The sequence below is a fragment of the Dama dama genome, chromosome 20 (assembly GCF_033118175.1).
Source record: "Dama dama isolate Ldn47 chromosome 20, ASM3311817v1, whole genome shotgun sequence".
Classification (NCBI taxonomy): domain Eukaryota; kingdom Metazoa; phylum Chordata; class Mammalia; order Artiodactyla; family Cervidae; genus Dama; species Dama dama.
In genome coordinates this window covers 57,540,922-57,568,143 of record NC_083700.1, presented here as the reverse complement: position 1 = coordinate 57,568,143, position 27,222 = coordinate 57,540,922, and the positions used below count along the sequence as shown (strand labels likewise).

At 39.0% G+C, this 27,222-nt stretch overlaps 1 protein-coding gene across 2 annotated transcripts in view; it reads right to left on the bottom strand.

Moving 5' to 3' along the window:
- The window catches only part of DDAH1 (dimethylarginine dimethylaminohydrolase 1), a 145,983-nt gene that overhangs the window by 28,171 nt on the left and 90,590 nt on the right, over positions 1-27,222 (bottom strand). For both annotated transcript variants that reach the window (XM_061121492.1, XM_061121493.1), the window contains exons 2-4: positions 12,339-12,438; positions 5,550-5,623; positions 4,631-4,750 (exon numbers count right to left, since the gene is read on the bottom strand). In XM_061121492.1, the coding sequence (XP_060977475.1) occupies positions 4,631-4,750; positions 5,550-5,623; positions 12,339-12,438 (294 nt within the window). The remainder of the gene's footprint in view (positions 1-4,630; positions 4,751-5,549; positions 5,624-12,338; positions 12,439-27,222) is intronic.

The following is a 27,222-nucleotide window of genomic DNA, read 5'->3' as shown; positions in this document are numbered from 1 at the left end:
GCCTATAATGTTGGAGACCCAGGTTTGATTCCCTGGATTGGAAAGATCCCCTGGAGAAGGGAATGGCGACCCACTCCAGTTTTCTCTCTTGTTTAACTTTAAATGAATGAGATAGGAGAATATGTGTTATCTGGAGGTTGGCTTCTGTGACTCAAATTACGTTTGTGACTCGAAGCTCCAGCTGTGTAGCAACTGGAGTTCTCATCGTCTTTGAGAAGACAAACATTCCTCCTGGAAGAGTACTGGTGGATCTACTGCCTGAACATAAATTAATTGCTCTTATATTATTTTCTTTTATAGCTGGAGGAGCAGGATGAAGGTAGTAATTGCCCAGGGCCACGAAGGGAATGATGAAGAGTATAGGAGAAAAAGTGTAGCAAGGGCAGGTTGCTCTAAAGGCTAATTTTGCTTAGATAATAGTGTTTCTAGGGTAAGACCTGGTATCTAATATCTTTAGTAATGTCAAATCAACCTAATTGCCAGTACTTTGGCCACATCAATGGTAAAATATGGTAATGATAGGTCCTCCTTTCTTTCTTTCTTATATTAGATAAACTATATTAAAAGTGTTTTAAATATACCCTGCATTAAATACTTTCTGGGCTTTCTAGCAGAGAGTTGTTAAAGTCATCTTAGATGGATTATTTCGTTTAAATAGACAATGCATACACTATTAAATCTCCTACAGCCTAGACAGGTATGATGACTATCTCCATAAGAACCCACTTCATTAACCAAGAAGAGACTGCAGCCCATTACAAAGTGTTTCAAATTCAGTAAGACTACCGGGAAGCCCTTGGGCTCTCAGCTCTGCATGAATATGCAAGAAGTAGTTTTAAAGACTCTGAAGGAAGTACTCAGAGAGCTGTGACAGATGTGGGAAGCAATCAGGTTTTGAGTGTGTAGCACAGAAAGGCACAATTCACTCCTGTTTAAATGCTACGCCCTTCAAAGTGATGCCCGAGTGGCCAGGGGCTTCTCTATGGAGACAAGACTGAGACATCAAGATTTATACAGGAAAAACAGACATCTGGGACCAAACTCACATCTCCCCTGATACAGATCAGATACTGATAACCAGCAATAAATGGAAGAGGGGAATAGTTGGAGAGAGAGGAGAAAGAGGGAGCTTAGATAGAACCAATCCATGGCAAAATAATTAGAAAAGGCTTTCCAATAAAAAGAATGGCTCTGGAGAGGGCTGGGCAACTGGGGCCAGCAGAAGCTGGGTCCAGGAAATCTGATTCTGAAACCATGAGATCCTATTCAAAATGCCTTATTTCATCTGTTCTCAGTATTTTCACTTGTGAAGTGGAAAAAAAAACACAACTTCATTACTTATAAATGACGTATTTGTCTCTGTCCATTTGTCTTCCTGCCTGTCTATATCAGGATTTATATGTTCAAATCAGCAGTAGGACTTACCCACTATCAATTTTATTCATTGATTTAATACAGGTGCCTAAACTGTTCTCAAATAACCAGTTCAGTTCACTAAATCTGAATTTCACCAACCCACTTATTTCTGACCCTCATGGAGATCTCATTAGTTTTCAGTTTACTTTGTACTCCTACTTTGGCTACCAGGGAAGAGGACCTTTTTGATGCTAGGAACATGGCAGGTGGGCACTGGCCAACTCCACAGGCCCATGGTTTATGAAGCACATTTTCTGATGGAAAATTCAGTCTCCAAAGAATGTCTTTCTAGTCAGAATTATTTATAGTTTCTGACACAGAAGTTTTCAAGTATAGAGTGAACATCATTATTAACACTGACTCAAATGAACTCTAAAGGAAGGAGGACTAAAAAACCCTCATGGCATGCTCTTAAAAGATGTGGTCTTAGAGGACTTGACAATGGAAAAGAAATGATTTTAATGGAGAAATGTGAGTGAGTGGCCAAAGCATAGAATGGAACTTGAGGCTTGGCTTTCTTTTTCCAGGTCATCAGTGGCCATTTTTTGACCACAGGGCCTTCCCCCTCCATTTAATTTTTTGCAAAAGGAGGGATGATCCAACAGCTTTGCAGCAATACAGCCTCTTCTTCTCAGAGCCTATGGATAACCAGACTTCTACTTCATGGAGATAAACTCATTCTTTTGCTCACTTTTATGTCCCTACCTCTATAGACATCATCTGCCCCATCCAGCTGTGTCCTCCGGAACCCACAAGAAAACTATTAGTTGGGCTAGTTTGGTTATATCTCATGAATATACTGTGTTTAGTCTTTGCTTATTTCCTGTCCCCACCTGGAACTCTCTCTCACTGAATCCCACTCTGACAAACCTTTCAAGACCCACATCAAGCCACATTTTCATCATAAAGTTTTCTCTGAATATCTAGACCTCAAGGAGTTTCTTCTTCTCTTCTGAATAACAATTAAGGCTATTTCATATAACTGAGTGCTAGTTAACTATACTGTGTTATCTCTTAGTTTATTACGTGTTAGTTTCTCCAAATTAAGTTAGGGACCAATTTGCATTAGAGACCTACTGAGTTAGAGACCAATTTATTTGAGTTAAGGACCTAGTTTACCCAGAATGGCAGATGAAACTACTTTTTCTTGTTTGTCTACTTGGAGGAGGTTCTTTCTGCTAATTTACACAAAGGCACAGCATGGACAACTTCAGCCTTCTCCTTCCCTTGTAATCAATTTCAGACACGTGCAGGCCAACCCAGCTGCCATGGGAAGACATCATAGTTAGTCCCTGAGGAGAGAAATAATCTTCCTATATCTTCTGAATGACATCATTATCAAATATTTTCTTTCAAGGCATCATTTCTTTTTTTTATATGCAGAAAGTTGACACAGGCCTCCAGATGAAACAGAACAAAAGACATTCTCTAAAGGAAACATAGAACAAGCCACTAAATTCACAATCCAAAGTAGATTATTCAACAACAATTGTTAAAGGTCCTAGAAATATAATCAGAGACACAGTCTGGGAAAGGGAAGAAAGAAAGGCCAAGTGAGCTGACTGAAAGAAGTTGCAGATAATGCAAAGCAGAAAGTCAGCAACTGGGAGGCAGAGGTTGCTTCCCAGACAAACCATACCAAGCCCAGCCCTGAGGTAGAAGAGTCAAGACCAGATAGGGCCAACAAATAAACTGTGTACCTTGTAGCACACAGATTTCCTCTCTTTGCCTAAGAGAAATTTCTGTCTTGGTCCTTTACTTTCATTTTTTTGCCGATCTGTGCTGCATGAAGTATCTTAGTTTTCTGCATGTGTGAGTGCTAAATTTCTTCAACCATGTTCTTCGCAACCCCATGGAATGTAGTCCGCCAGGCTCCTCTGTCCATGGGATTATCCCAGCAAGAATACTGGAATGGGTTGCCATTTCCATCTCCAGGGGATCTTCCTTGACCCAGGGGTTGAACCCTCATCTCCTGTGGTTCCTGCATTGGGAGGCAGATTCTTTTACCACTGAGTCACCTGGGAAGCCCATCTTAGCAGGAATCAAACTTGTGCCCTCTGCATTGGGAACACAGAGTATTAACCACTAGACTGTCAGGGAAATCCCTGTCTAGGTCTTTAATAAGTCACATATCATGCAGGACCACTTGAGAGGAAGGGGCAAAAAGTAGTCCCAGCCCAGCTTTTAGTATTAGCTTTGAGATCTGGGGTGAGCCACTTGATCTAGTTCTTAACTGCAAAATGGAGATAAAGTCACTTCCCTCATTCATTTATTCATTGTGCGCCAGATACTTCTTTAGGGACCACCTTGGGCCAAGCATAAAGGGGCACAATGGTGACCAAAATGGACAAGGTCTTTGCCCTTATGAAGTGTCCAGATCATCTCCCAGGGTTATTAGCTACAGAGAAGGAAGGTGCCTTTGAACTGTAAAGCACTGTAATGATAGAAAACCTTCACTATCAATGACGTCTACTCTCCATCTAGCTGTGTGACCCAGAGCAAGTAGTAATTTTTCTGGACTTTCCGATTCCTATCTGTGAAATGAGAAAAATGACTTTCCTAAAATGTAAGTATTCCACTGCAAATGGAGAAGTTAAAACTTTTAGGTACTTCTGAATCATGGTGTTCTAAAAGATTATTATGAAATTGTTCAGAAGTACAAAAGGATAATGTAACAACTCTGTGTATACCAATCATCTGAGTTAAGAGATAAAACATTATAAAGAACTCTGCTGGTGGAATGCCCTCCTTTTCCTCAGAAGAAATAACTGTGATGAGTTATTTCTTTCCAGGAAACCTGGTATGTGAGGAAGAAGGGTTCATTAGTGAAGAATTCTTCTGATAAGTGTATTTTCCAGGAAAAGTACTTACTAAGTACTTGCTTGGAGAAGGACATGGCAACCCACTCTAGTATTCTTGCCTGGAAATTCCCATGGACAGAGGTGCCTGGTGGGCTACAGCCTACGGGGTCGCAAAGAGTCAGACATGACAGCAACTGAACAAGTACTTACTTACTCAGAGTAACAGTACGTACTAAGTGCTCCTTGTTCCTAATAAATGTGAGGTGAGGACAGTGTAAATCAGAGAAAGCTCAAGCACCAGCCTGTTCTTGCCCTGCTACCCTTGGTTGCTGTCTGTCCAGTAGACAGTATTAGAAGAACCACGTGGCAGGAAGTGCCTATTGCATTTCAAAAGAGCAAAGTTTTACATTTACCTTGAGGGCCTTCTGTGCAGATTCACTGGATCCAATAGCGATTAGGTTTGGCCCAGCCATGCTGCAGAAACTCTTCAAGTGCAAAGCATCCACCACGGGGACCGTGGAGACTGCATAGTCCTATGCATGTGAGAGAAAGTAGTTTGTCACGGCAGAATAACTCTAAAACCCATTCAAACCTGCTCAAAACATTCTAGCTCCCCAGGAGGCTGCTGGGGTCCCTGAACATCCGGAAGGAAAACTGGGACCCATAGGTTTGGGTATTGCCAGTTAAATGAAGACTGCTTCTAAGAAGGAAGTGCAGAGCCTCCTACCTGACCTGTGACTGCCTTAACAGCTTCGCTGGCTGACCTGCAGAGGGGGCCACTCTAGAAGGATGTGTCTGAACATCCTGTGCAAAAAAGAGCCTCACGTCGTCCTGGGGAACAGCTTCTTGGGGATTACATCTCTTCCTGAGCAGTCTGGTGAGCCAATCTGCTCAAAATCAATTGAGTAAAGGGAACTTAGGAGGATGTATGTGCAAGGCCCAGCACACAGTAGGCAGCCAAGTGTGGGTGATCTTTAATTCCAATCTGAAAAAGTCCACGTTTCATTTTAGAGACAACTGGGACTCCAGATATGTTTTTTGAAGTCATCAATTGTGCCAGGAATATCCGCCAAGTGGTTGTATGATTGATCATACCCTGGGAGAAAGCAGAATGTCCATGATAACTTTATCTGTTGCTACTGTGGGAGTCCCATGAAGCCTATTTATTAAGTCCTAGCTTCTAAAACTTCTAGCAAACATACAAATATTAGGAGTTATTTTGCAAAGCCCATGACACAAAAATATCATGATTCATGACATATTGATTCAATGGGTCTATGACTATTTATTAGGTAGTTACTCTGTGCCAGGCATAAATTATCCTTTACCTACCTTAAAAGTATCAGCCAAGATTTCCGCACCTCGTTGATTTGTCCTTTTGGAAAGGCCCACAAAAAATTCTCTGCCTATAACAAATGTCATGGAACACAGTGAGTGGGTAGCATCAGTGATGGCATGCTATTTTTCTGTCTATAAATAAAGACTTTAAAGCATCACACAGTTCTTTCCTACCGTAGAGGTCAGCTCCACTTGTACTGTGACTCCTGCTCTCTTTACATAAGTGATTTCAAACTATTGCCATTAGAAATAAACTTTCAAATTGATAGAGGCAGAAAGTATCAATAGAATGGTGGTTGTCATGGGCTGATGTCGGGGAGGGGACTGAGCAGGAGCTAGCGAATAAGAGTTTAATGGGTATGATGTTTCATTTTGGGAAGGCAAAACAGTGCTGGAGGTGAGTGATGGTGATGGTTGCAAAACATGAATGCAGTTAATACCCCTGAACTGTACATTTTAAAATAGTTAAACAGTAAATTTTATGCTATGTATATTTTACCACAATAAGATAATATGGTTTTTATTTAGAAAATAACATAATTAAGCATATTAATAACCTGTAATCAGAAATTAAGTAATAGCAATAAGTTAGCAAAACTTCCTTTTTTTTCCCCCAAATGAACAATACTATACAGTCTTGATGAATCAGATACCTTTTTTTTTTTTAAAAAAAACATAGTGTTAATGTAAGGGCTGATGAAACCATCTCAGTAAAATGAGTTTAGTGCTGACTGGTCTTCAGCTCTAAGAGCTGTCTTTAAAGCAACACACCTATTTATTTCAAATTAACCCTCAAAATACCTCTATCTACAAAGCACTGAAGTTTCAGAGAGAGAAACTTTCTAGTTATTTGGCTTTTCTGAAATTCTACAATTTTTTTTTTTCTCAGAAAGCAAAGCATTAAGTAAAAATGCTCTTCTAGTTATAGGCAACGGAGAAGGCAATGGCACCCCACTCCAGTACTCTCGCCTGGAAAATCCCATGGACAGAGGAGCCTGGTGGGCTGCAGTTCATGGGGTCACAAAGAGTATGGCCTTTCTGATAAAAACAACTGAAGTTCTGGAATCAAAATAGTAAAAAGTATTTGGGTTGTTATATGTCTCATATCATTTTCTTCTATAACCATTCACCCTCTTTTTCTTTTCCTTCCTCACCTTATTCTTTCATAGGAGAAATCAGGTCATTTATCCTACTGACTTTCTTACATTTTGGATTTGGTTGATTGTTTCCTTGTGTGTGTGTGTGTGTGTGTGTGTGTGTGTGTGTGGGCATGTGCGAAGTTGCTTCAGCCTTGTCCCTCTCCTTGGACCCCATGGACTATAGCCCACCAGGCTCCTCTGTCTATGGGATTCTCCAGGCAAGAACACTGGAGTGGGTTGCCATGCCCTCCTCCAGGGGATCTTCCCAACCCAGGGATTGAACTAACCTCTTTGCGTCTCCTGCATGGCAGGCGGATTCTTTACTGTCTGAACCACCAGGGAAGCCCCTCCTTGCATACTAACATTAAATTGTTCCTTTATCCTTTGCATTATTGGCAAATTGATAGTCTACGTAGATACTTCATTAGATTCTTGCTCAATTTTTTTTTTTTTTGGATAGGACTACTTCAGTGGTGGGGCTATCCGTTCAGTTGCTCAGCTGTATCCGACTCTTTGTGAGCCCATGGACTGCAGCACACCAGGCTTCCCTGTCCATCACTAACTCCCAGAGCTTGCTCAAACTCATGTCTGTCGAGTTGGTGATGCCATCCAACCATCTCATCCTCTGTTGTCCCCTTCTGCTCCTGCCCTCAATCTTTCCCAGCCTCAGGGTCTTTTCCAGTGAGTCATTTCTTCGCATCAGGTGGCCAAAGTATTGGAGCTTCAGTTTCAGCATCAGTCCCTCCAACGAATATTCAGGACTGATCCCTGGTCGGAAAACTAAGTTCCCACAAGCGTCAAGGCAGGGGGAGAAAAACAGATAAAGGAATGAAACAACAACAACAACAAACCTTTACGTGAAAGCTTGATGGGGAGCTTTATGGTGGAGAAATCGGGCTGATATTATGTGAACACTCTTACGACTCTAGTATCACTGAATATGGGACAGTCAGGATATGATGTGCTTTAGGATTGTGCTAAAGGATGTGCTTTCCTTTAGGATGGATTGGTTTGATCTCCTTGCAGTTCAAGGGACTCTCAAGAGTCTTCTCCAACACCACAGTTCAAAAGCATCAGAGGTGGGGTTACACATCTATTGTATCACATCCTGAAGCACATCATATCCAGACTGTCTCATTTTCAGTGATACTAGAGTCATAAGAGTGTTCACATAGTATCAGCCCGATTCCTCCATCATAAAGCTCCCCATCAAGCTTTCATGTAAAGGTTTTGTTGTTGTTCTTGTTTCATTCCTTTATCTGTTTTTTCCCCCTGCCTTGAAGCTTGTGGGAACTTAGTTTTCTGACCAGGGATCAAATCCATACCCTCTGCATTGGGAGCTTGGAGTCCTAACCACTGGACCACCAGGAAAGTCCCTCATATAAAAGTTTTACATGCTTTGATGATCATTGCACAGGTCCTTTGTTTTATTAAGGATCTATATTTACTGGGTAGAATTCTAAAAAACTTTTCTCAATGAAGTATTTGGTCTACTTGAAGCAGAGTTCACAATGAAAAGATAGGCTAAATGCTTTATATTTATCAGTTATCACAGTAATGAATTGTCATCCCAGCAACTTATAATAATGATCAGTATGTTTTTAAAAAAATCATTATCCACTAATAAGCCAAAGAATAAATCATAATGGAAATGGGAAAACATTTTGAGTTAATAACAGAAATATTCATATCAAAACACAAAGGATTCAGCTAAAGCACTACTTAGAAGGTAGTACTTAAATGCTTACATTAAAGAAGAGGAAAGTTTCAAAATAAAGAGACAAGATTTCACTTTGCAATGAAAGGAAAAAAGAACAATAAAAACAAATTTGAAAGAAGGAAATAAAGGTAGAAACAGGAAGAGAAAAGGAAACATACAAGAGAGAGGGTTCAAAAAGCCAAAAGTTAGTTCTTCGAAAAGGTTAATGAAATTGACAGATCTCTGGCAAGAAAATGAAGGCCCAAATAAACATTATGAATGAAAGGGGACATAGCTGTAATTGTTGTAGAACTTAAAACAGATATTAAGAAAATATGAATAACTTTATACCCAACATTTAAAAAAACTTAGATGAAATAAATAAAATCTCAGAAAACAGAACTCACCAAAATTGGCTCAGAAAAAAATCTCAGTAGTCACATAATTATTACAAAAACAAAATCAGTTAAAAATCTTCCCACAAAGAAATCACAAGGCCCACAGGGCCTGAATAGGTAAATTCTACCAAAGTTCAAGAAATGCACAATTAAAGTTTTACTGATTTTAGAGGATAGAAACACAGGAAAATATTCTCTAATACATTTTATATGAGCTTAACATAATTTCAACCAAAGCCAGACAAGGGTAACAAGAAAGAAAAGTTGTAGGCCACAGAAACAAATATTAAACAATGATCAGCAAACTAAATACAGTGAAGTGAAATGAAAGTTGCTCAGTCATGTGACTCTTTGTGACCCCACGGACTATACAGTCTATGGAATTCTCCAGGCAAGAATACTAGAGTGAGTAGCCTTTCCCTTCTCCAGGGGATCTTCCCAACCCAGGGATTGAGCCCAGGTCTCCTGCATTGCAGGCAGATTCTTCACCAGCTGAGACACCAGGGAAGCCCAAGAATACTGGAATGGGTAGCCTATCCCTTCTCCAGGGGATCTTCCCAACCTAGGAACTTACCTGGGGTCTCCTGCATTGCAGGTGGATTCTTTGTTAACTGAGCTAATAGGGGAGCCCTAAAAAAGTTAAATACAACACTGGAGTAAGAAGAAGATATATCTCGATTAAGTTCAATTTCATCCCAGAGATGTAAGCTTTGATCATTGATATCAGAAAATCAGTTGATATAATTAACCACATAAATAGATAAAAGAAGAAAATCATATAATCATTGAAGTAGAATTAGAGTTTATCACCTGAAATTCTATTTCTAGCTCTTTACTTTAAAGAAACTTATATATGTACTCAAGAGATACAACAAGACTGTACATAGCAGCATTGAAGAGAGTAGAGAAAAACTGAAAAGTACTCAAATATATATCAGCAGTAAAGTGAATAAATACATCATGGTGCATTTTTACTATGAAATTCCACGCAGCTGTGAAAATGAATGAACTCCAGCTATATGGATCAAGTTAGATCAAAGGCAGATAAACCACATAAGAGTTCATATAATATCACCTTAATTTTATAAGGTCATAAGAAAAGCAAAAGTAAACAACATATAATTTAGGAGTGCACATATTGAGGCAAAATTTAAAAAAGACAAGGCAGTGATTAACACAAAATTCAGGACAGGGTACACCTCAAGCTGGGAGGAGAGAAAGTTTGGGACTGGGGCTTCTATGGTGCTGGGGATGTCCTGTTTCATAAGCCAGGTGTTAGGTACTCAGGTGTTCACTATATCATTGGTCCTTAAACAGTACATAAACATGTTATAAGTTTTCTTCATATGCCCTATATTTCACAAAAATAATTAAATGAAAGTAGAGGTAAGTTGATGTTGTCTAAGAGAAAAAGGATTGAAACACTTTCTACCGGTAGCTGGAACTAGAGTTGGAAGTTACTTTCCTTCTGTCCATTTCCTGATCAATTATTAACAAAGCTCTGAGTCACAGAAGGAAGGGGACACAGAGCACATGGGAAGTGCTCCAGATTTTGTCTCTTAATCAACTCTGCACAATCTAAAAACCGAGTGGTGATGGTTCTACAATGTTGTGAATGTAATTAATGTCACTTGAATTATACACTGAAAAATGGTCAGAATAGCACATTTTAGGTTAAATATATTTTACTACAATTTTAAGGAAGCAAAAAAGTTGAGAAGTAGGAATAGAAGGTAAGACCACACATTAGGTATGAATGAGAGGCCAAGCAGATAAAGATCTTAATATTACAACACTATCTCTGTTTTCAATAACATAACTTTTCAGATATTAAACACTGAATATTATCAAAACAAAGCTTACAGATAGTGTCCAAGGCAAGCCTCATTGCTCAGGACTTAATTAGAAGTTATGGGAAAAACAATAGACGTGAGATGCTTTGACAAGTGGAAGAGGTTCCTAAGCCTTGTTGTAACAATGAGATTTTAGAGAATCTGTTCAGCTCAGCTGTTGAGGTAACTAAATGGCTGTGAACACAGCTTGTTTTAAATCATTCTTCAAATAGTATCTGTACCTGCTTACAACAAGTTATTTATTCTATGGCTATGTTCTGGTAAAAAAGAGTTTTATTGTAACGAAGTGTGATTTACACATCTAGCTTATCACAAAAGCCCGTTTTCTAAGAGAAATAGGCTGTTGTTCTGTGCCGCTAAAAAGAATGAAAAGTGCCATCAATGGAAGACACAAAGAATATTCTAAGTGGAACTTACTAGGCAGATTCAAAGAATGCCTGAGTCGGCTTGGATACAACTGGAGCTGAGAATGCAGCGTAGGCCTCTCTGACCCCTTGCTCTATGTTCTTAGGGCTCAATGAGTATGCTCAACAAACCCCGGAGACAGGGCCATTGCCTCTGACAGTGGTAGCACCGTCGTGCAGGCCACAACTCCTGGGGAGGGCTCTTCACAAACCTGTGAGAAAAATGCACCCCCTGAGGCTCAGTGACAGGGGCCCCACCCGCAGGTATGTGACACCAAGCAGGGAACTTGCTTACTCCTCCTCCTCCAGGAACATTAACTACATCAAAATGTAAGTTATAGGAAACAGTATTGTTATATTAAAATGAAAATGACTATAGTTTTTTCTATACACATGGGACTTGATATAAAATTCACATCAGCTAAAATTTTAGACTTCCAAGAATCTCCAGGCTTCCAGGGGGCCACATGGGACCACATCCCCAGATCTCTGGGGACCAGCCTCTGCTGTTAGGGCTACATCTGTGAAACAGATATTTATTCTTTGACAAGTAGGGGAAAACAAACTCTCATTATCAATTAAAAATTATTATTGATGTCTTGTTGATCAATATAGCTAGCATGACTCTGGGGACTCAGATTTTAGCACATGACTTTTACAAAAACAATAATAATATGATCATAAAGAGCTGGAAAAGTTAAATGCTAAAATTACCATTTCTGTAGTAGCTATTTTATACCCATTATAAAAGCTGATTCCAGTTAGATCAATAATAATATCAGCTATTTATATTTTGTTGAGTTCTGCTATTATTCATCTGGCATTAAGTCAAGCCAATTTACACTGAAAATTATTTAAATTTACCTTGCCATCTGGCAAGAAAATTATTTTTAAATGACAGACCTTGAATTAAGAATCTTGCAAATACAGACTGGATATACTGTCACACAATGCAAAACTATGCAACTCTTAAGCTAAAGTTATGGAAGAACATGGTAGACAACCTATAAAATGATATATATACACTGATAACATGCAAAATAAGTACCTATGTGCATACAAAAGTACTAAAGGTAATTTAATATTCAATAAAAAATATTCAATAACCTAGATATTGAAATGATTATCTTTGAATGAAAGGTCATTTTTTTGTTTTCTTTCTTTTGTGCTTCTCTGTATTTTCCAAATTACTTTTACTTTGGTAATTAATAAAAACATATAATTAAGCAAGGGGATATAGAAAAGGTATTAGAAATATTTTTAAATAGGAAAAAGTAAATACAACTCTACCTGTGAATAAGACATCTCCACCATCTAAAGTTGCATTTTCATCTTTCATCTCTACTATGTTGAGCTGAAGTTTTTCTAGTGCTTCTTTCATCATGTCAACCTGTTGAAAATAAAATGATTCAGATTAATATTCTTACCATTTTCTAACAAGAAAACCAGTCATCTAAAACTTCAGATCACTGAATTATGCTCCCACACGCACACAAAGACATACACACAAGCATATTCTTGTGAATATATAAAGTGAAAGTGAAGTTGCTCAGTCATGTCCGACTTTTTGCGACCCCATGGACTGTAGCCTACCAGGCTCCTCCATCCATGGAATTTTCCAGGCAAGAGTACTGGAGTGGGTTGCCATTTTCTCCTCCGGGGATCTTCCTGACCCAGGGATCAAACCCGGGTCTCCCACATTGCAGCCAGACACTTTACCATCTGAGCCACCACGGAAGCTGAGTATGTACGTGTAGTATATATTGAACCAGCCATGATCATTTGCAAGAGAAGAAATTATCTGTTAGAAACTGTCTATTTTGTCCCCTTCTAGTCTAAAATCAAGTCAATATTAGGATCTCTCTCTTTTTTGTCTATTGGAATTGATTGCTTAGAGGACATTGTTGTAAGTGTGACTACTTAGGGTACAGGAGTTGAAAAATGTGGGAGACAGAATACTTAACCCAGCTACACTTGCCAGAAAAATACAAGATTTAATTTTAAATCTTAAGTCAGTCAGGAAGAATTGCACACACAGAGTAATATGTGGAAGGAATATCAATGGCAATAACCAATAACTTGAAATCTCAGCCCACTGGACTGTTACTGTTTTCTATTCAAATATTTGCTAAAATATCAGAACATCTAAGGCTTCTCTGTAAATCTGAACGGTTATTTAAATTTTAACCTAGGTCTCTATAGGTGGTTAATAAATACAATAATTGTAATCAAACCAAAGAATATCAGAAAGTGAATTTCAGAGACTTTCTATGACTTCAGGGATCAGTCTAAAGCACAGAGATATTCCGGGCTGGACTAGGGAGCACTTATAGTAAGATTTACTTTAATACAAGAGTAAAATATAAGGCATAACAAATGTCCTTTGAAGCTCACAATTTAAGTCCTTCCAACAGTTCAACAAAACAATTTAAATATTTCTGAAGTCTGTATAACTTTTAACATGGTAAAGACATACATTGAGAAGACATGAATAGGGACCAAGGGAAAAACAAGAGATCACATGACACTGGGAAAAGCAAAAGTTCTCCCAAAATACAGCATGCCCAGTACACATTCTGAATTGTCAATGAAGAGTTTAGGAGACATAAATACAGCAGAGTAACTTCTAAAGTAATAAAAACATGGACATACTTTGACAGAAAGCCTGACATTCATGCAGTCAAAAAAAAAATTAAAGAAAATACAAAATAAAATAAATATATCACTCATCTTTGTCCTGGAACTCATGTAAAAATTCCACAAACTATAGAGTGACTCAGAACAATAAAAAATTATTTCCACAGATGAAATGGTCTTCATGTAATAAATACATCTAGTGATTTCTTTTAACATCAGGCTCTCCTATGTAACAGGAAGTGGAATCGTTGCTATAGCATAAGAAAGAAGCAAACTAATATTTACCATGACTTGTTGGGCTACAGTGAACCCAGGAAAACACACAACTGTTTTCTTCCGGCATCTGCCTCTGTGTCCATGGAAAATTCACTGAGTTTGAAGAAATCATGAGAACTGAGCTACTGTTACCTTTGGTTTCTATCACGAATGCCATTGCTTCCCTTATAAGTTGACATTTCAAAGACTACTAGGAATTCAGCAATAACAAGTATTTTTGATCTGAAAAGTTTACATGTAATATTTCAATTCAGGAACTTTATTCAATTCTTAATGAAGAGTTTAAAGAGACAGAAGTAGGGAGGCTAATAGATACCAGTTTCAGGAATACTGCACTTTTAAGTCCTATATCTTTCAAATTAAAGTTTTTAGAGGATAAAATGCATGTGGTTTCTTAAACAGCTGCACCAACACAAAAAAACTTTTGTGTAAGGACTTAAAAAAAAATTCAGTCATATCTATACACACAAAGTCATTAAGATAGGTCCATACCATAAACACAGCTGATACTATTACTTTCAGAGTTAAGGGTGTGGACAAGTTAAGCAATGTTTTAAACATTAAGTAAACAGTTTGAGAATTGCAGGACAATACAGCATCGGATGGGCAATGCTAACCCCAGTGAAATTTCTGGAGAAGAAAACCAGAGGCTCAACTCCATTCAGGACCGCACACTCTTGGCACAGGGGTTCCATGAAGCAGACAAATTTGACTGCAAACAAAACCCAGAGTTGCCCTGACACATGGCCCATAGCAAGCCAGTTATTCAGGTAGTTAGAACACTAAATATAATTATAGAAGTGGGATTTTTTGTGGAAAAGGTCCAAACCATGAGCCTTCAAGAAACTGCCCAGTCTATGGTTTCATGACTGTGTTTAATGTTGACATAATTAAATTTCAAGAGGGAAAAAAAAAGACCAAGCAACACCACCTTTCACTGAGACAGTAAACTTGCAGAGTGGAAATTAGCATTACTCAGGATGGAGAGAAACTGTCAGAACAAACAGTATTAGTTCCAAAGGTTGAGTTGAATGGGTCACTTTAGCCCATGAAATTAGGAATAAAAATGGCAAATTAGAGAAACAACCTTAATTTAAACTTAACTAGCTTATTTTCATACTTGATCCTAAAAAATTTATAAGAACTTCTTCCCTTTTCATTCTACATGCATTCTACATACAATGTTGTGTCAGTTTCTGCCATACAACACAAACCAGCCGTAATTATACATATATCAACTCCCTCTTGAGTCACCCCCCAACTCCCCCATCTCTTTTTTTTTTAAAGTTTATATTCTCGTTTCTTTTTGCCCCATGTTTTCTCCTCCCACCCTTTGCAACAGATTTCTTTCCTGGCCACAGGGGGTTCAGGCCACACTTGCTGCTTCCGATCATACAAACCACATGTCTTTCAAGAACAGGTACTATTTGAGGTGGGGCTTCCCAGGTAGCTCAGTGGTAAACAATCTGCCTACCAGTGCAGAAGACACATGAGACACGGATTTGATCCCTGGGTGGGGAAGATCCCCTGGAAGAGGAAATGGCAACTCACTCCAGTATTCTTGCCTAGGAAGTCCCATGGACGGAGGAGCCTGGTGTGCTACAGCGCATGGGGTCACAAAGAGTCAGACATGGCTGAACACGCACTATTTGAGGTAATTCTCTTTCCTTTCTTCTTCTCTCACCCCCTTTCTTTTCTGGAGTATAAATGTTAAAAAATGTAGAGTTCTTGGGTTACACATTCACAGTCAATCCTTACTCCTGGGTTATGATCCAGGGCATAGGGTTAAAATCCCAGTTCTGCAACTTACTAGCCAGGTGACATTAAATTGTTTAACTTTTGAGCCTCAGTTTTCTCATCTTTAAAATGGGTGGCTAGTCATAATAGTGGCAACTTCCTAGGCTCTTCCTCAACATTAAATACATGCAAAACAGCATGTGATAATTGCTCAATAATACTAGGTATGACTTTCGCTATTTTGATGAAAACCAGCCTGTGTGGACCCAGTGACAAACACTTGTACTATGAAACTGACCTCCAAGAGAAAAGCTGTTGCTTTCTCTTACATTTGGATGAGTTTCTTGTGTTTACCACCCTATGACAGATCCCATCTGCTTTCTAGTGAATTAAAATTAGTCTTTTCTGCAAAGCCAATGTAAAGTCAGGGCACAAACATTGAGGACACATTTAAATTTAAATCAATCCAGTTTTGATTTCATTCCAGCTTCTGGAAGTTGCCAGGCTATGCGGTAGATTTGTTACATAATCTCTGCTTTGAAATAGCCCTCTGGAGGTACACGAGGTGGGAAGTGGGCTTGTCCTGTAAGAAGTTCCACAGCACTCAAAAGACTGTCAGCCACGATGGTACAGAATGATTACAGCTATTAAAGCCACTACACTCAAAAGGGCTCGTCTAAAGAATTTCTGCTTCTTCCTAACGCCTGGTCTCCTTTTCTTACCTTTTCTGTTCTACTCTCTTCTGACTTTCTTTTATGGCCCTCATTTCTGTTCCCTCATGTGTCCTGTCATGTTCACATCATCCTGCCTTCTCATTGCATTCCTCTTGGGTTCTCACGGTGATGGCAAGAAGTGAGGATTTGAATACAGGCTGTATCATATACTGAGCTAACCCGATGGCTCTGTGGGTAAAGAATCCCCCTGTAGTGCAGGAGACACAGGAGATGTGGGTTCGATTCCTGGGTCAGGAATATCTCCTGGAGGAGAAATGGCAACCCATTCCAGTATTCTCACCTGGAACATCCCATGGACAGAGGAGCTTTGTGGGCTACAACCCAAAGGGTTGAAAAGAGTCGGCCACGACTGATGACAAAGCACGGCACTCTTTCACTTATTAGCAATACGACTTGGGCTGAGTTAACGACTCTGAGCCCAAGTCTTCTAATTGGCTGGTGGGATAATGTGTTCTCTCTAATGGTGATTATGTGAGTAACAAATTAATATACAGACAGTGCCAAGTTCAGCACCTGACACATTGTGTGCAAAACCAGTAGTTGGTATTGTTATTATTTTGCCCTAAATTAACTGAGAACTTTGGATTCTGGCTCTCTTTCAAAAAAATAAAAATAAAACATACAATTTTCATTATGAAATAAAACATTCTGATCCTAACTCTCCTTTTTTTCTTGCAAAATTCACCCAAACACAAAATACCAAAACAAAAAAAACTTTACACATTTTTATTGGCAAGTTGTATTCTAGAATAGTTTGCAACACACCATAATTAGTTGCATTACTCTTTACTTAGAGGCCAACGTTTTGGATAGTTAGCCCTATCCAAAGCTGTCTTTGATGCATATTCTCAACAACGTTCACTGTGAATGTTTCCTACCTTCCCTTCGGAGGCTGTGACTGTGCTCATGAGGCCCGATGAACCATTCTGTGCCGCACTCCATTAAGAACTGCACCTCTGTTTGCCAAGCCACTTTCCTTTAGCTGCTTCTGCTCAATGGGCTGCCAGATGTTCTGACTACAAATGAGGCCCTTGGCATTGGCCTGTCTGCAGCTGACAGGTCTCAGTCACCTACGGTTCTGCCCTGTGGTGGGAGCAGTGCTGTCAACACCATTACTACTAGGTTTTCAGTGCCCATCCATTTAAATGTTCTGAATCCCTTTGAACTCATCATATTATGGGAACTTTAAAATTATCCTGCCATCCTGGTCTAGCTCTGAAGAACTGAATAGCAGCAACATAATTTTGTTAGTAGTGAAATGGTTTCATTTTCTCAACTTGTCACTGACTTTGTTTTGCTGTTCAATGTTAAGTGTGACTGCTGAGGAAGTCACTCAAGAAGCAGATGTGATGTCTTCGGCTTGTCATGACACAGCTGGCTTGGAATTTGCATCAAAGCTATACTGTGTTGTCCTTGGTCACACAAAAACCTTCATTTGTTTATGCCACCTTCATGTTCTTTGTTAATCAGTACATCTTCAGCCACTGTGGCCACCTGAACTAGCATATTTGGGTGATTTTGTAACAATACTTAACGTCCGTATCATGCTTTCACATGTATTTTCTCATTTGATCAACATTTCAAGTTCAATAAACACTTAGCGGATGTCAACTTAAAAAAAAAAAAAAAACAGCTTGCAAAGATTAAAAAACCTCACAAAACTATAGTTCTTGTCCCTAGGAAGTTAGCTATCCAGTGGGGAAGATGTACCTTATGAATGTATAATGACAGGAAGATGGAATATTTGTTGTGATGCTCAGAATAACTCCAAAAGGTAGGAAGGTCACACAATGATATACCCATTTTACATACGAGTAAACCGAGGCTAAGGGAGGCTGACTGACTTGAGTCAAGCTTCCTGAGTCCATGCCCATATTCATGGTCATCTGCACTGCACTGCGTGATCATGATTCTACTGAGGTCTTATCAGAGAGTGCAGCTCACATTGGAACTGGAGCTCATGTCTTCTCTTTTCCAACTCTGTACATTTAAGTCTACTCTGGATTCCATGATCTCTTCACATCAGAGATGGATGACATTTCTGTATGTTAGGGCCCTAGGATGCTAAGGTGTGATGTAATAAACAACACGAACAGGATTATAAACCACGGCAGGAATGTTCACCAAGGATACAAGGATGGCCAGCATTTTAATTGCCACCCTTCAACTTTGGGATGCCTTAGGTTTATTCAGTGGTTTATCCCTTAACTTTTCCACATGTACTAATGAAATTACTAAAGTTAACCAAAAACACCACCAAAAAAAAAAAAAAAAGATCAGAAAGGAGTTTAATATACTAAATGATTTAAACTTAAAAATTTCTAAATAAAAACATATTGAGATTCTCTTCTACATTCTAATTTTAGGGCAAAGATCTTAGGAAGAATTTAGTTAGCAATAATAATAGCAAACATCCATATAGTCTTCCCATGTGCCACACACTCTACTAAGAACTCATATTGAATTTACAGAGTTGACTCATTGGAAAAGGCCCTGATGCTGGAGGGATTGGGGGCAGGAGGAGAAGGGGACGACAGAGGATGAGATGTCTGGATGACATCACCGACTCCATGGACATGAGTTTGAATAAACTCTGGGAGTTGGTGAGGGACAGGGAGGCCTGGCGTGCTGCGATTCATGGGGTCGCAAAGAGTCGGACAAGACTGAGTGTAGGAACTGAACTGAACTGAATCTTTTTAATCCAGTGAAACAAGTAGTAACAGTGTTTCTGTTTTACAGGTGAGAAAGCCAAGGCAAAGTTGTGACTTGCCCAAGGTCTTAGAGCAGCAGAGCTGAAATCTGACCTTAGAGAGCTTTACTCTGAAGTTTGTGTTCTTTCCTATATGATTTGTCACTAACAAAAAGACAATTTAGCTAACCACTGTGCATTCAAATGAAAGCTAATGTTAGAAGTGACTGTGAGAATCTACAATATTCATAAAAACATATTGTGCTGTGTATGCTTCTTTACTCAGTAATGTCCAACTCTTTGTGACCCCATGGACTGTAGCCTGCCAGGCTTCTCTGTCCATGGGAATTCTTCAGGCAAGAATACTGGAGTGGGTTGCCATTCCTTCCTCTAGGGGATCTTCCTAATCCAGGGATCAAACCTAGGTCTCCTGCATTGCAGGCAGAACATATATTCACTTAAATCTATTTGTTTAATAAAAAAAATGTGGACGAAGATATTCTGGAGGAGGGCAGGGACAGAGGTACAACTTTCTAGCAATGTGAACTTTGGTTTTGATTTCTAAAGATCCTAAATTTTGCTTTCCTAAGTGTATATCAACTAAGGCTAATGAATTTGAGGAGTCATTACTTCATCCTTCCAAATTCTAGATTAGATTATGAGAAATTACTTGCAGAAAAATCTTTAAATAGTCAGCAATATCTTTTAATTACAGTGAGATTACAATAGCATATGGACATGTGGATACACTGCAAACCAATTTAATCAATCTGGAGAGCTTCTGAGAAGGGTTTCTGCCACACTGGGAAGTATGGTAGGCTTCCCATAAAGAATTCCAAGATGGTACCCAAGACAGCCAACCCCTGATGTGTATGCCATGTGTAAACCTCTCCCTTTGAGTTTTGAAAGGACTTGCAAATATGGTGAGTTATCACTCCTGTGATTAAGTTACATTTCACAGCACAGGTAAAGATATTTTGCAGATGTAGTCAAGGTCCTTAATCAGTTGACTTGAGTTACTCAAAACAGATTATCTTGGATGGGCCAGATCTAATCAGGTGAACCCTTAAAAGAGGGTTTAAAGGTCAAAGACGGAGGAAGTCAGAAATATGTTCTCTTACTGTTCTGAAAGAAAGCAAACAGCCATGTTGGGAACTGCCTATGGAGGGGGCCTACAGGTGGCCTCTAGCAACTGAGAGCAACTCCCAGTTGCTAACCAGCAAAAAGTCAGGGACCTTAGTCCTACAATCCTGAGGAATTGAATTCTGTCAACAACAGAATTCTGAATTAGCCTAGAAGAAGACCTAAGCTCCAGGTGAGAATACAGTCCAACTGACAACCAGGCGCACTGTGCCCAGACCTCCAACTTATAAACACTGTGAGATAATAAATGGGTGTTCTTTTAATGCTATGTTTATGATAGCAATAGAAAACTATAGTGAGAATCCCAAATTTTTAAAAAATGTATTTAAAAAGGCTTAGATCTGAAGCAAAATGTTGAACTAAATGTTCATTTACAAGTTGTTCAGAATATGGTGTACTAGTTCTTAAAAGGGCTTCCCTCATAGCTCAGTCAGTAAAGAATCTGCAGGCAATGCAGGAGACCTGGGTTCAATTCCTGGGTCAGGAAGATCCCCTGGAGAAGGAAATGGCAATCCACTCCAGTATTCTTACAATGTTCCTAAGAAATTCCCAAGAAAATAATGATTTAAATAAATTTAGGATTCCAGACCCGTTAGTTTCCTTAATCCATTATTTTTAAAAAAGATTTATTTATTTATTTATTTTTGGTTGCGCTGGGTCTTCACTTCCGTGTGGGGTTTTCTCTAGCAGCGGTGAGTGGCTGCTACTCTCTGGTTGTGGTCTGCAGGCTTCTCATTGTGGTGGCTTCTCTTGTTGTGGGGCTTGAACACAGGCTTCAGCAGTTGCGGTTTGTGGGCTCAGTAGCTGGTGCTCCCGCTCAGCAGTTGTGGCGCATGGACTTAATTCCTCTGCGACATGTGGCATCTTCCCGGATCAGGGATTGAACCCGTGTCTCCTGCATTGGCAGGTAAATTCTTTACCACTGTGCCACCAGGGAAGCTCTCCTTAATCTATTATTTACTGAAATCTTACACAATTAAATTTTTAAATGAAGAAAACAAGTTGCAATTCCATTACAAATCTAATACATGCTCATAAAAATTAAAATGGTAAAAGTAAATATGTAAATAGCAATACAAAGCAAAACTGTGCCTTGGGCCATTCCAATCTTATTTTGTTTCATTTGTTCAGTAAATATTGAGTGTGTGTTGTGAGCTAGGCACCATGAGAGACAGTGATCAGTGGCCATCAAAAACAGGACATGATCCCTGCTATCTAGTGCCCTTAGGGTAATACATGTTAAAGAGTTACACATTATGATAAGGGATATTGGAGGAAACAATTGTGTGCTTTGAGAAATAAGGGGTGGGGGGTACATGATTCAGTAGGTCAAGAAAGGTCACTCTGAGGAAGTAACATTTAAGCTAAGAAATCAAAATCATAACAGCAATCTGTTCCTGCTGGAGGGTCATCTGGAATTCTTCTTTAGAAACAGAAAGGTTTCTGGATAATCCTTAGATTATAAACAGCTCAACTTCATCTATGAAAAATTAAGGAAAGGCTTACTGTGTTAGGAAAATGGTCAGTAGAACTGAAAATTACTTAATACATTAAAATCTTCAAAACTTATCAGTCAAATAAATGTCATTAGTCCTGTGATTATTCTGGGAACTCATAATATTTATAGGATGTATGTGTGTGAAAGTTTTATAACCACCTAGTTCATGTCTCTCTTACTGAACCTTTGTAATAATATTATTAAATATCCACTGCATTTCCCCCCCATTGATTTCTTAGATTTCTAAACTTACTGGATTATTTCCAGTGACAAATTCTAAAATTAACCAAGATATTTAACATCTTGGTTTCCATATTTGTAAGATGAGAGGGCAGAGCTTAAGAATGAGATCATTTCCAGCTCGAGATTTCTAACAGTTGTAGTCTCAAAACAATTTTTGGCATTCATAAATGTGACTCTAACTGTAATTCCATTTACCCCCTAGAGAGTTTACTGAAAACACCCCAGATGGTTATTTATGAGTAAAGTATTCTAGTATTTAATCAAATTCAATCAGAAGCAAGAGTCTGGGGACTTCCCTGGTGGTCCAATATTCAGGAGTCCAAGTTCCCACTGCAGGGGCAAGGTTCCATCCTGGTCGGGGAACTAAGAGCTCATAAACTGCACAGCCAAGAAGAAGAAAGGCAAGAAGCTGGGTATGTGGATACAGGGGAAAGATAAGACTGAACTAAAAGTGGATTGAAAGATCCTAGGATAGGAACCTCAGAGGTGAATGGAAGGATTCTGCTGCAGTGGGGGAAAACTGTTCCTAGAAAATAAGGTGTGTGTGTCTTAATGCTAACTTTTGATACTTATATTTTATTATTATTATTTTTAGTAACCCAAAGTACTGTTTTTTACCTGCCAACAGGGAGAATAATTATACTATGTAGAATAATGCCTTTCCTGTATAAAGACAGATGTCAGGCCTTGCTTTGATGCTAACTTCTGTGTGCTTGCTCATATCCATATAAAGTATAGGAGATTTCATCAACTTTGAAGTATGGGAGATTTCATCAACTTTGGGTTCATTCCTACCCAATCCCCAGGATCAATCATGACCTGAAAAAGGAGGATTTAACAAGCTCCAGGTAAATGCTCTGGGATGTAATATTAACTCTTTCTTTATGCTTTGTCCCATTTAAGACTATATACCTAGTTCCTGCTTTTTGATTCTTTTCCCTGGAGTCCTGTTCTAACTTACCCACATCTCTTCCTATGAATAGGGTTTTTCTATATGTTCTTTCTAAAAATCTGAGGTTTGGTCCCACAAGCCAGCACTGTAGATGGGCTTTCCAGGTGCTCACTACATGCAAGTGATCCTTGTCATCTCTCTCCAAAACACAGAATAAGTATCATCAGGTCTGAGAAATCTATCTCTTAACTACTCATAACTCTGGCACTCTTACAAGTTATTTGCCACAGACCTAACTTTCATCATTAAGTAAAATTTATTAAGCTCTTTCTAAGTCCCAGGCATTGTGGTAAATGGTTTTACATAGATTATCTCAGTTAATTATGCCACATCCCTTCAGGTATCTCCTAGTCTCAGTCATGGCAGTTCCATCCCTCTTAGCAGGGACTGGTGCAAACGACCTACTTTTGGCCATGGCGGAGAAGTCTGTTGAGTTTCTGGAGACATAGAAAGAAACATAATCCCACTTCTTTCTGTATGGTACATTGTCCTGTATGGTACCTGGAACTGGACTGGTCTGACAACATGATATCACCTAGCATGACAGGACAGAGTGACAGAAAGAGCCTGGATCCTTGATGACATTGTGAGCTGATGAATGGACCTGAAACTCCTGGAGTTCTGACACATTTGATTCTTCATTTCCTTAATTTGATTTTTCTCTTAGCTGCAGCTAAAAGAAACTCATTTGCTTATATAACAAAATTGATAAGCAGTAGCTAAAGAGTCCATAACAAGACAAAACTACAAAACTCATTAAATTCTGATGTAGAAACTACTAATGGAAGAGTTTTCTCTCTCTAGGACTATGCCATGACTTGCCATTCAACAAATGACACAATATATAGATGCTATTGTAACTGATAGTACCCACTATCTTGGCTGATAAGCATGTTGATCAAATGTCACTTATCACATGAAGACCACTCTGCTTACAGAAAACAGAAGATTATAAATAATTTGTAAAGTGAAAAGTACCCCAGGAAGTATTACATTGCCTTAATCTGTAGATAAAGTATAATTGTTATAGCTCCATATGTCAGAGTTGGAAGTTAATGGTCAGCACTCTCATCTCTGAACCAGGACTTAGGTCTGGAGGAATGGGAATAGGAAGGTTAGATAGAAATACAGAAAGAAACCCAGTGGGGTCAGAGTACACAGGACAAACAAAAATAGCTCTGAAGAAAACTGGGCAAGATCCCTGTCATTATCTGGAGAGAACATGAAGACATAACAGCAAAGTTCTAGATTTTCAAAGGCCCATGCATTAAGATATCACAGCAAGACAGTTTTGGGGAAGAAGGCTGGACACAACATGTAGTTTTTAAATGAAAAGCAAAGCAGGAGCTCTTGCTGGTCTTGTCACTCTCTTGATATAATGTACTCATTCAAGTGGTCCATTTCCTTGTTGACGATACTGACACAGTACGTGTATTGAGTTTCTAAGAGCCACTGAAACTCTGTCTGCAGAGAACAAATAAAAATATGATTTATCACCAAATACCAAAGGGAAATAAGTGTCAGCTACCAAAGGGCCTGCACGATTTAGTATGTTAAAAACTAGAGAACTGACAAGTTTCTAAAATTTTAAACTAATTTTCCTGAAAGTTGAGAGGCATAAAAATTTGCTGTGCACACCATCCAAAATAAGCACCAGACGTCAAGCTTGAAGTGCCCATAATTTTCTGTGAATTCAGAGAAGTTGCATGTTGCCATTTATAAAGGCAAACAGACTGAAAGTATGAGAAATATTTTGTATGTCCAGTACACAATTCATACATTGTAGGTACTAAGCTGCCTCAGAAGCCTGCCAGCAGACCCCTGCTCCTGCCCCAGCTGCAAGCCCTGGCTGCATTAGATATGCCTTCTGTATGCTCCCATGTTCCTCAGGGCATTCTACTAACAAAAGATCTGGCCCCAATAGACTCTCTATATGTTCACTGAAAACAGCTGAATAACTTTGAAAGTTACTGTAGACATGACTTCCAGAAATGTTATAACAAATTTATGCATAAGTTTAAAATATTCATTTTGTTTAACCAAGGCACAGTTGCAAGGTGGGGTAACTTCTTCTAGACAACTCTCACTCTTTCAAAGGTAAGCAGATTCACCTTTATTTCTAAAGACCCCAGAGTGAGGAGACTACCCCCTTGGTCTATTTGTCACAGTAATCATTAACTCTTCTCTTTACCTTCTCCAGTAAATTGATTCATTTATCAGTTCATTCAACAAGTACCTATTCAACATTTTAAAACACATCTGGCACTATTCTAGGCCTTGAAAATACATCAGTGAAAAGATAAAATCCTTGTGTGTATTCTGGCAGGGATATGGAGGGAGCGACAAGAAATAACAAACAGAAAAATATTAGGTAGAGGTAGATACTATGCAGAGATTTAATTCTCTGGACATGATATATAAAATAAGTGGTAGTTACTATAGATTGGGAGGCTAAAAATGCCTTTCTAAAAATGTGACATGCATACTCACATCTAAATGACCTAAAGGACCAACAGCGAGAAGAATGTTCCAACAAAAAGCAATGCAAAGGCCCTTAGGTGGGAGCACGTGTGACTTATTCAAGAAACAGAACAGAACAGAAAGATAGTCAGTGTGGGACTATGAATAGGACTATGAATGAGCTGAAGTGGCTCCCTCCCAAATTCATGTGTTGAAGTCCTAACATCAGAATATGACTCTTTGAACACAGGGCCTTTAAAGAGGTAATTAAGTTAAACTGATTGGGGTTTACTAGGGTGAGCCCTAATCCAATATGACTGGTGTCCTTACATGGAGAGGAAATTAGAGCACAGACAGATACAGAGGGAGGATGCGATGAAGACACAGGGAAAAGGTGGCCACTTGCTTGTCAAGGAGAAGTCAACCCTGCTCATACCATAATCTCAGACTTCTAGCCTGCAAGTTTGTGAGAAAATGTGGTGGTGGTGGTTTAGTCAGTAAGTCGTGTCTGACTCTTGCGACCCCAGGGACTGTAGCCCACCAGGCTCCTCTGTCCATGGGATTTCCCAGGCAAGAATGCTGGAGTGGGTTGCCATTTCTTTCTGCAGGGGATCTTCCTGACATAGGAATTGAACCTATGTCTCCTGTATTGCAAGCAGAGTCCTTACCAATAAATTTCTGTTCTTTATACCACCTGGTCTGTGGTACTTTGCTATTGTATTTCTAGAAAATGAATGCAGGAAGGTATTAGATATGCAGCAAGGGGTATAGGATGGGGACAGATCACACAGAACTTAGTAAACCAGCAAAAAGGATTGGAATTTTAAGTGTTATCAGAAGCCACTGGAAATTTGAGGGAGGGGGGTGACATGACTTCATTTACAAAGGTAATTCTGGCTAGCTGCTTTGTGGAAAATGGACTGCAAGGCAAGATGATACAGGGAAATTAGTTAAGAGACCGTTGTAGTAGACCAAGTGAAAGATAATGGTGGTTTGAACAAGGGTGATGATAGTGAAGAAAAAGAATAGTGGCTGGATTAGAGATGTGTTTTTAAGGAGAGCTGACAAGACTTGCTGGTGGATTAGATGTGGGGGTGAAGGAAAGGAAAGAGTCAAGAATGACTCAGATTTTGGTCCTGATCAACTGGGTAAATGGTGGTAGGAATTTTTATATAGAGGAAACTGTAGAGAACAAGGGCAAGTTTGGGAGAAAATTCAAGTTTTGTTTTGGCTATGTTGAAATTGAAATGCCTTCTAGATATTCAAATAGAGAGAACAACACAGTTGAATATATTAATCTAGACTTCTGCAGAGTAGTCGGAACTGGAAATAAGACTTGAAGTCAGTGACATAAAATCTAAAACTAAGGAACATGAGAACTATATCTCAAACTCCATCCTGCAGGAAATGAGGTGACAATTCCTCCTAACAGTATTCCAAGCAAGAGACTCCAAGAGATATTTAGATCCACTGCTGTTACAAGGTATGGTAGCTATTTGCTGCAATAGTTAGAAAAACCTCCCTCTGGCAGCAAAGCCCTGCTTTATGCATACTCATTATGATTACACAGAACCAGGATTAAAGGTCTGGAAACACATAAATGGATTGCAATGAACTTTCCAGATGTAGTAGGTATGTAGAGTCTTCAAGTGTTACTTCTCAATTGCCTGTCCATTTTCTTGTTAAATTCAATTTTGTGGAAGCTACACAACATAGTAGTAGTATATGACTTTATTCATTCAGAAACCTTCAATTTTGAAATTATGATCACTAGAACAGACAAGGCAAAGTTCATTAAGCAAATA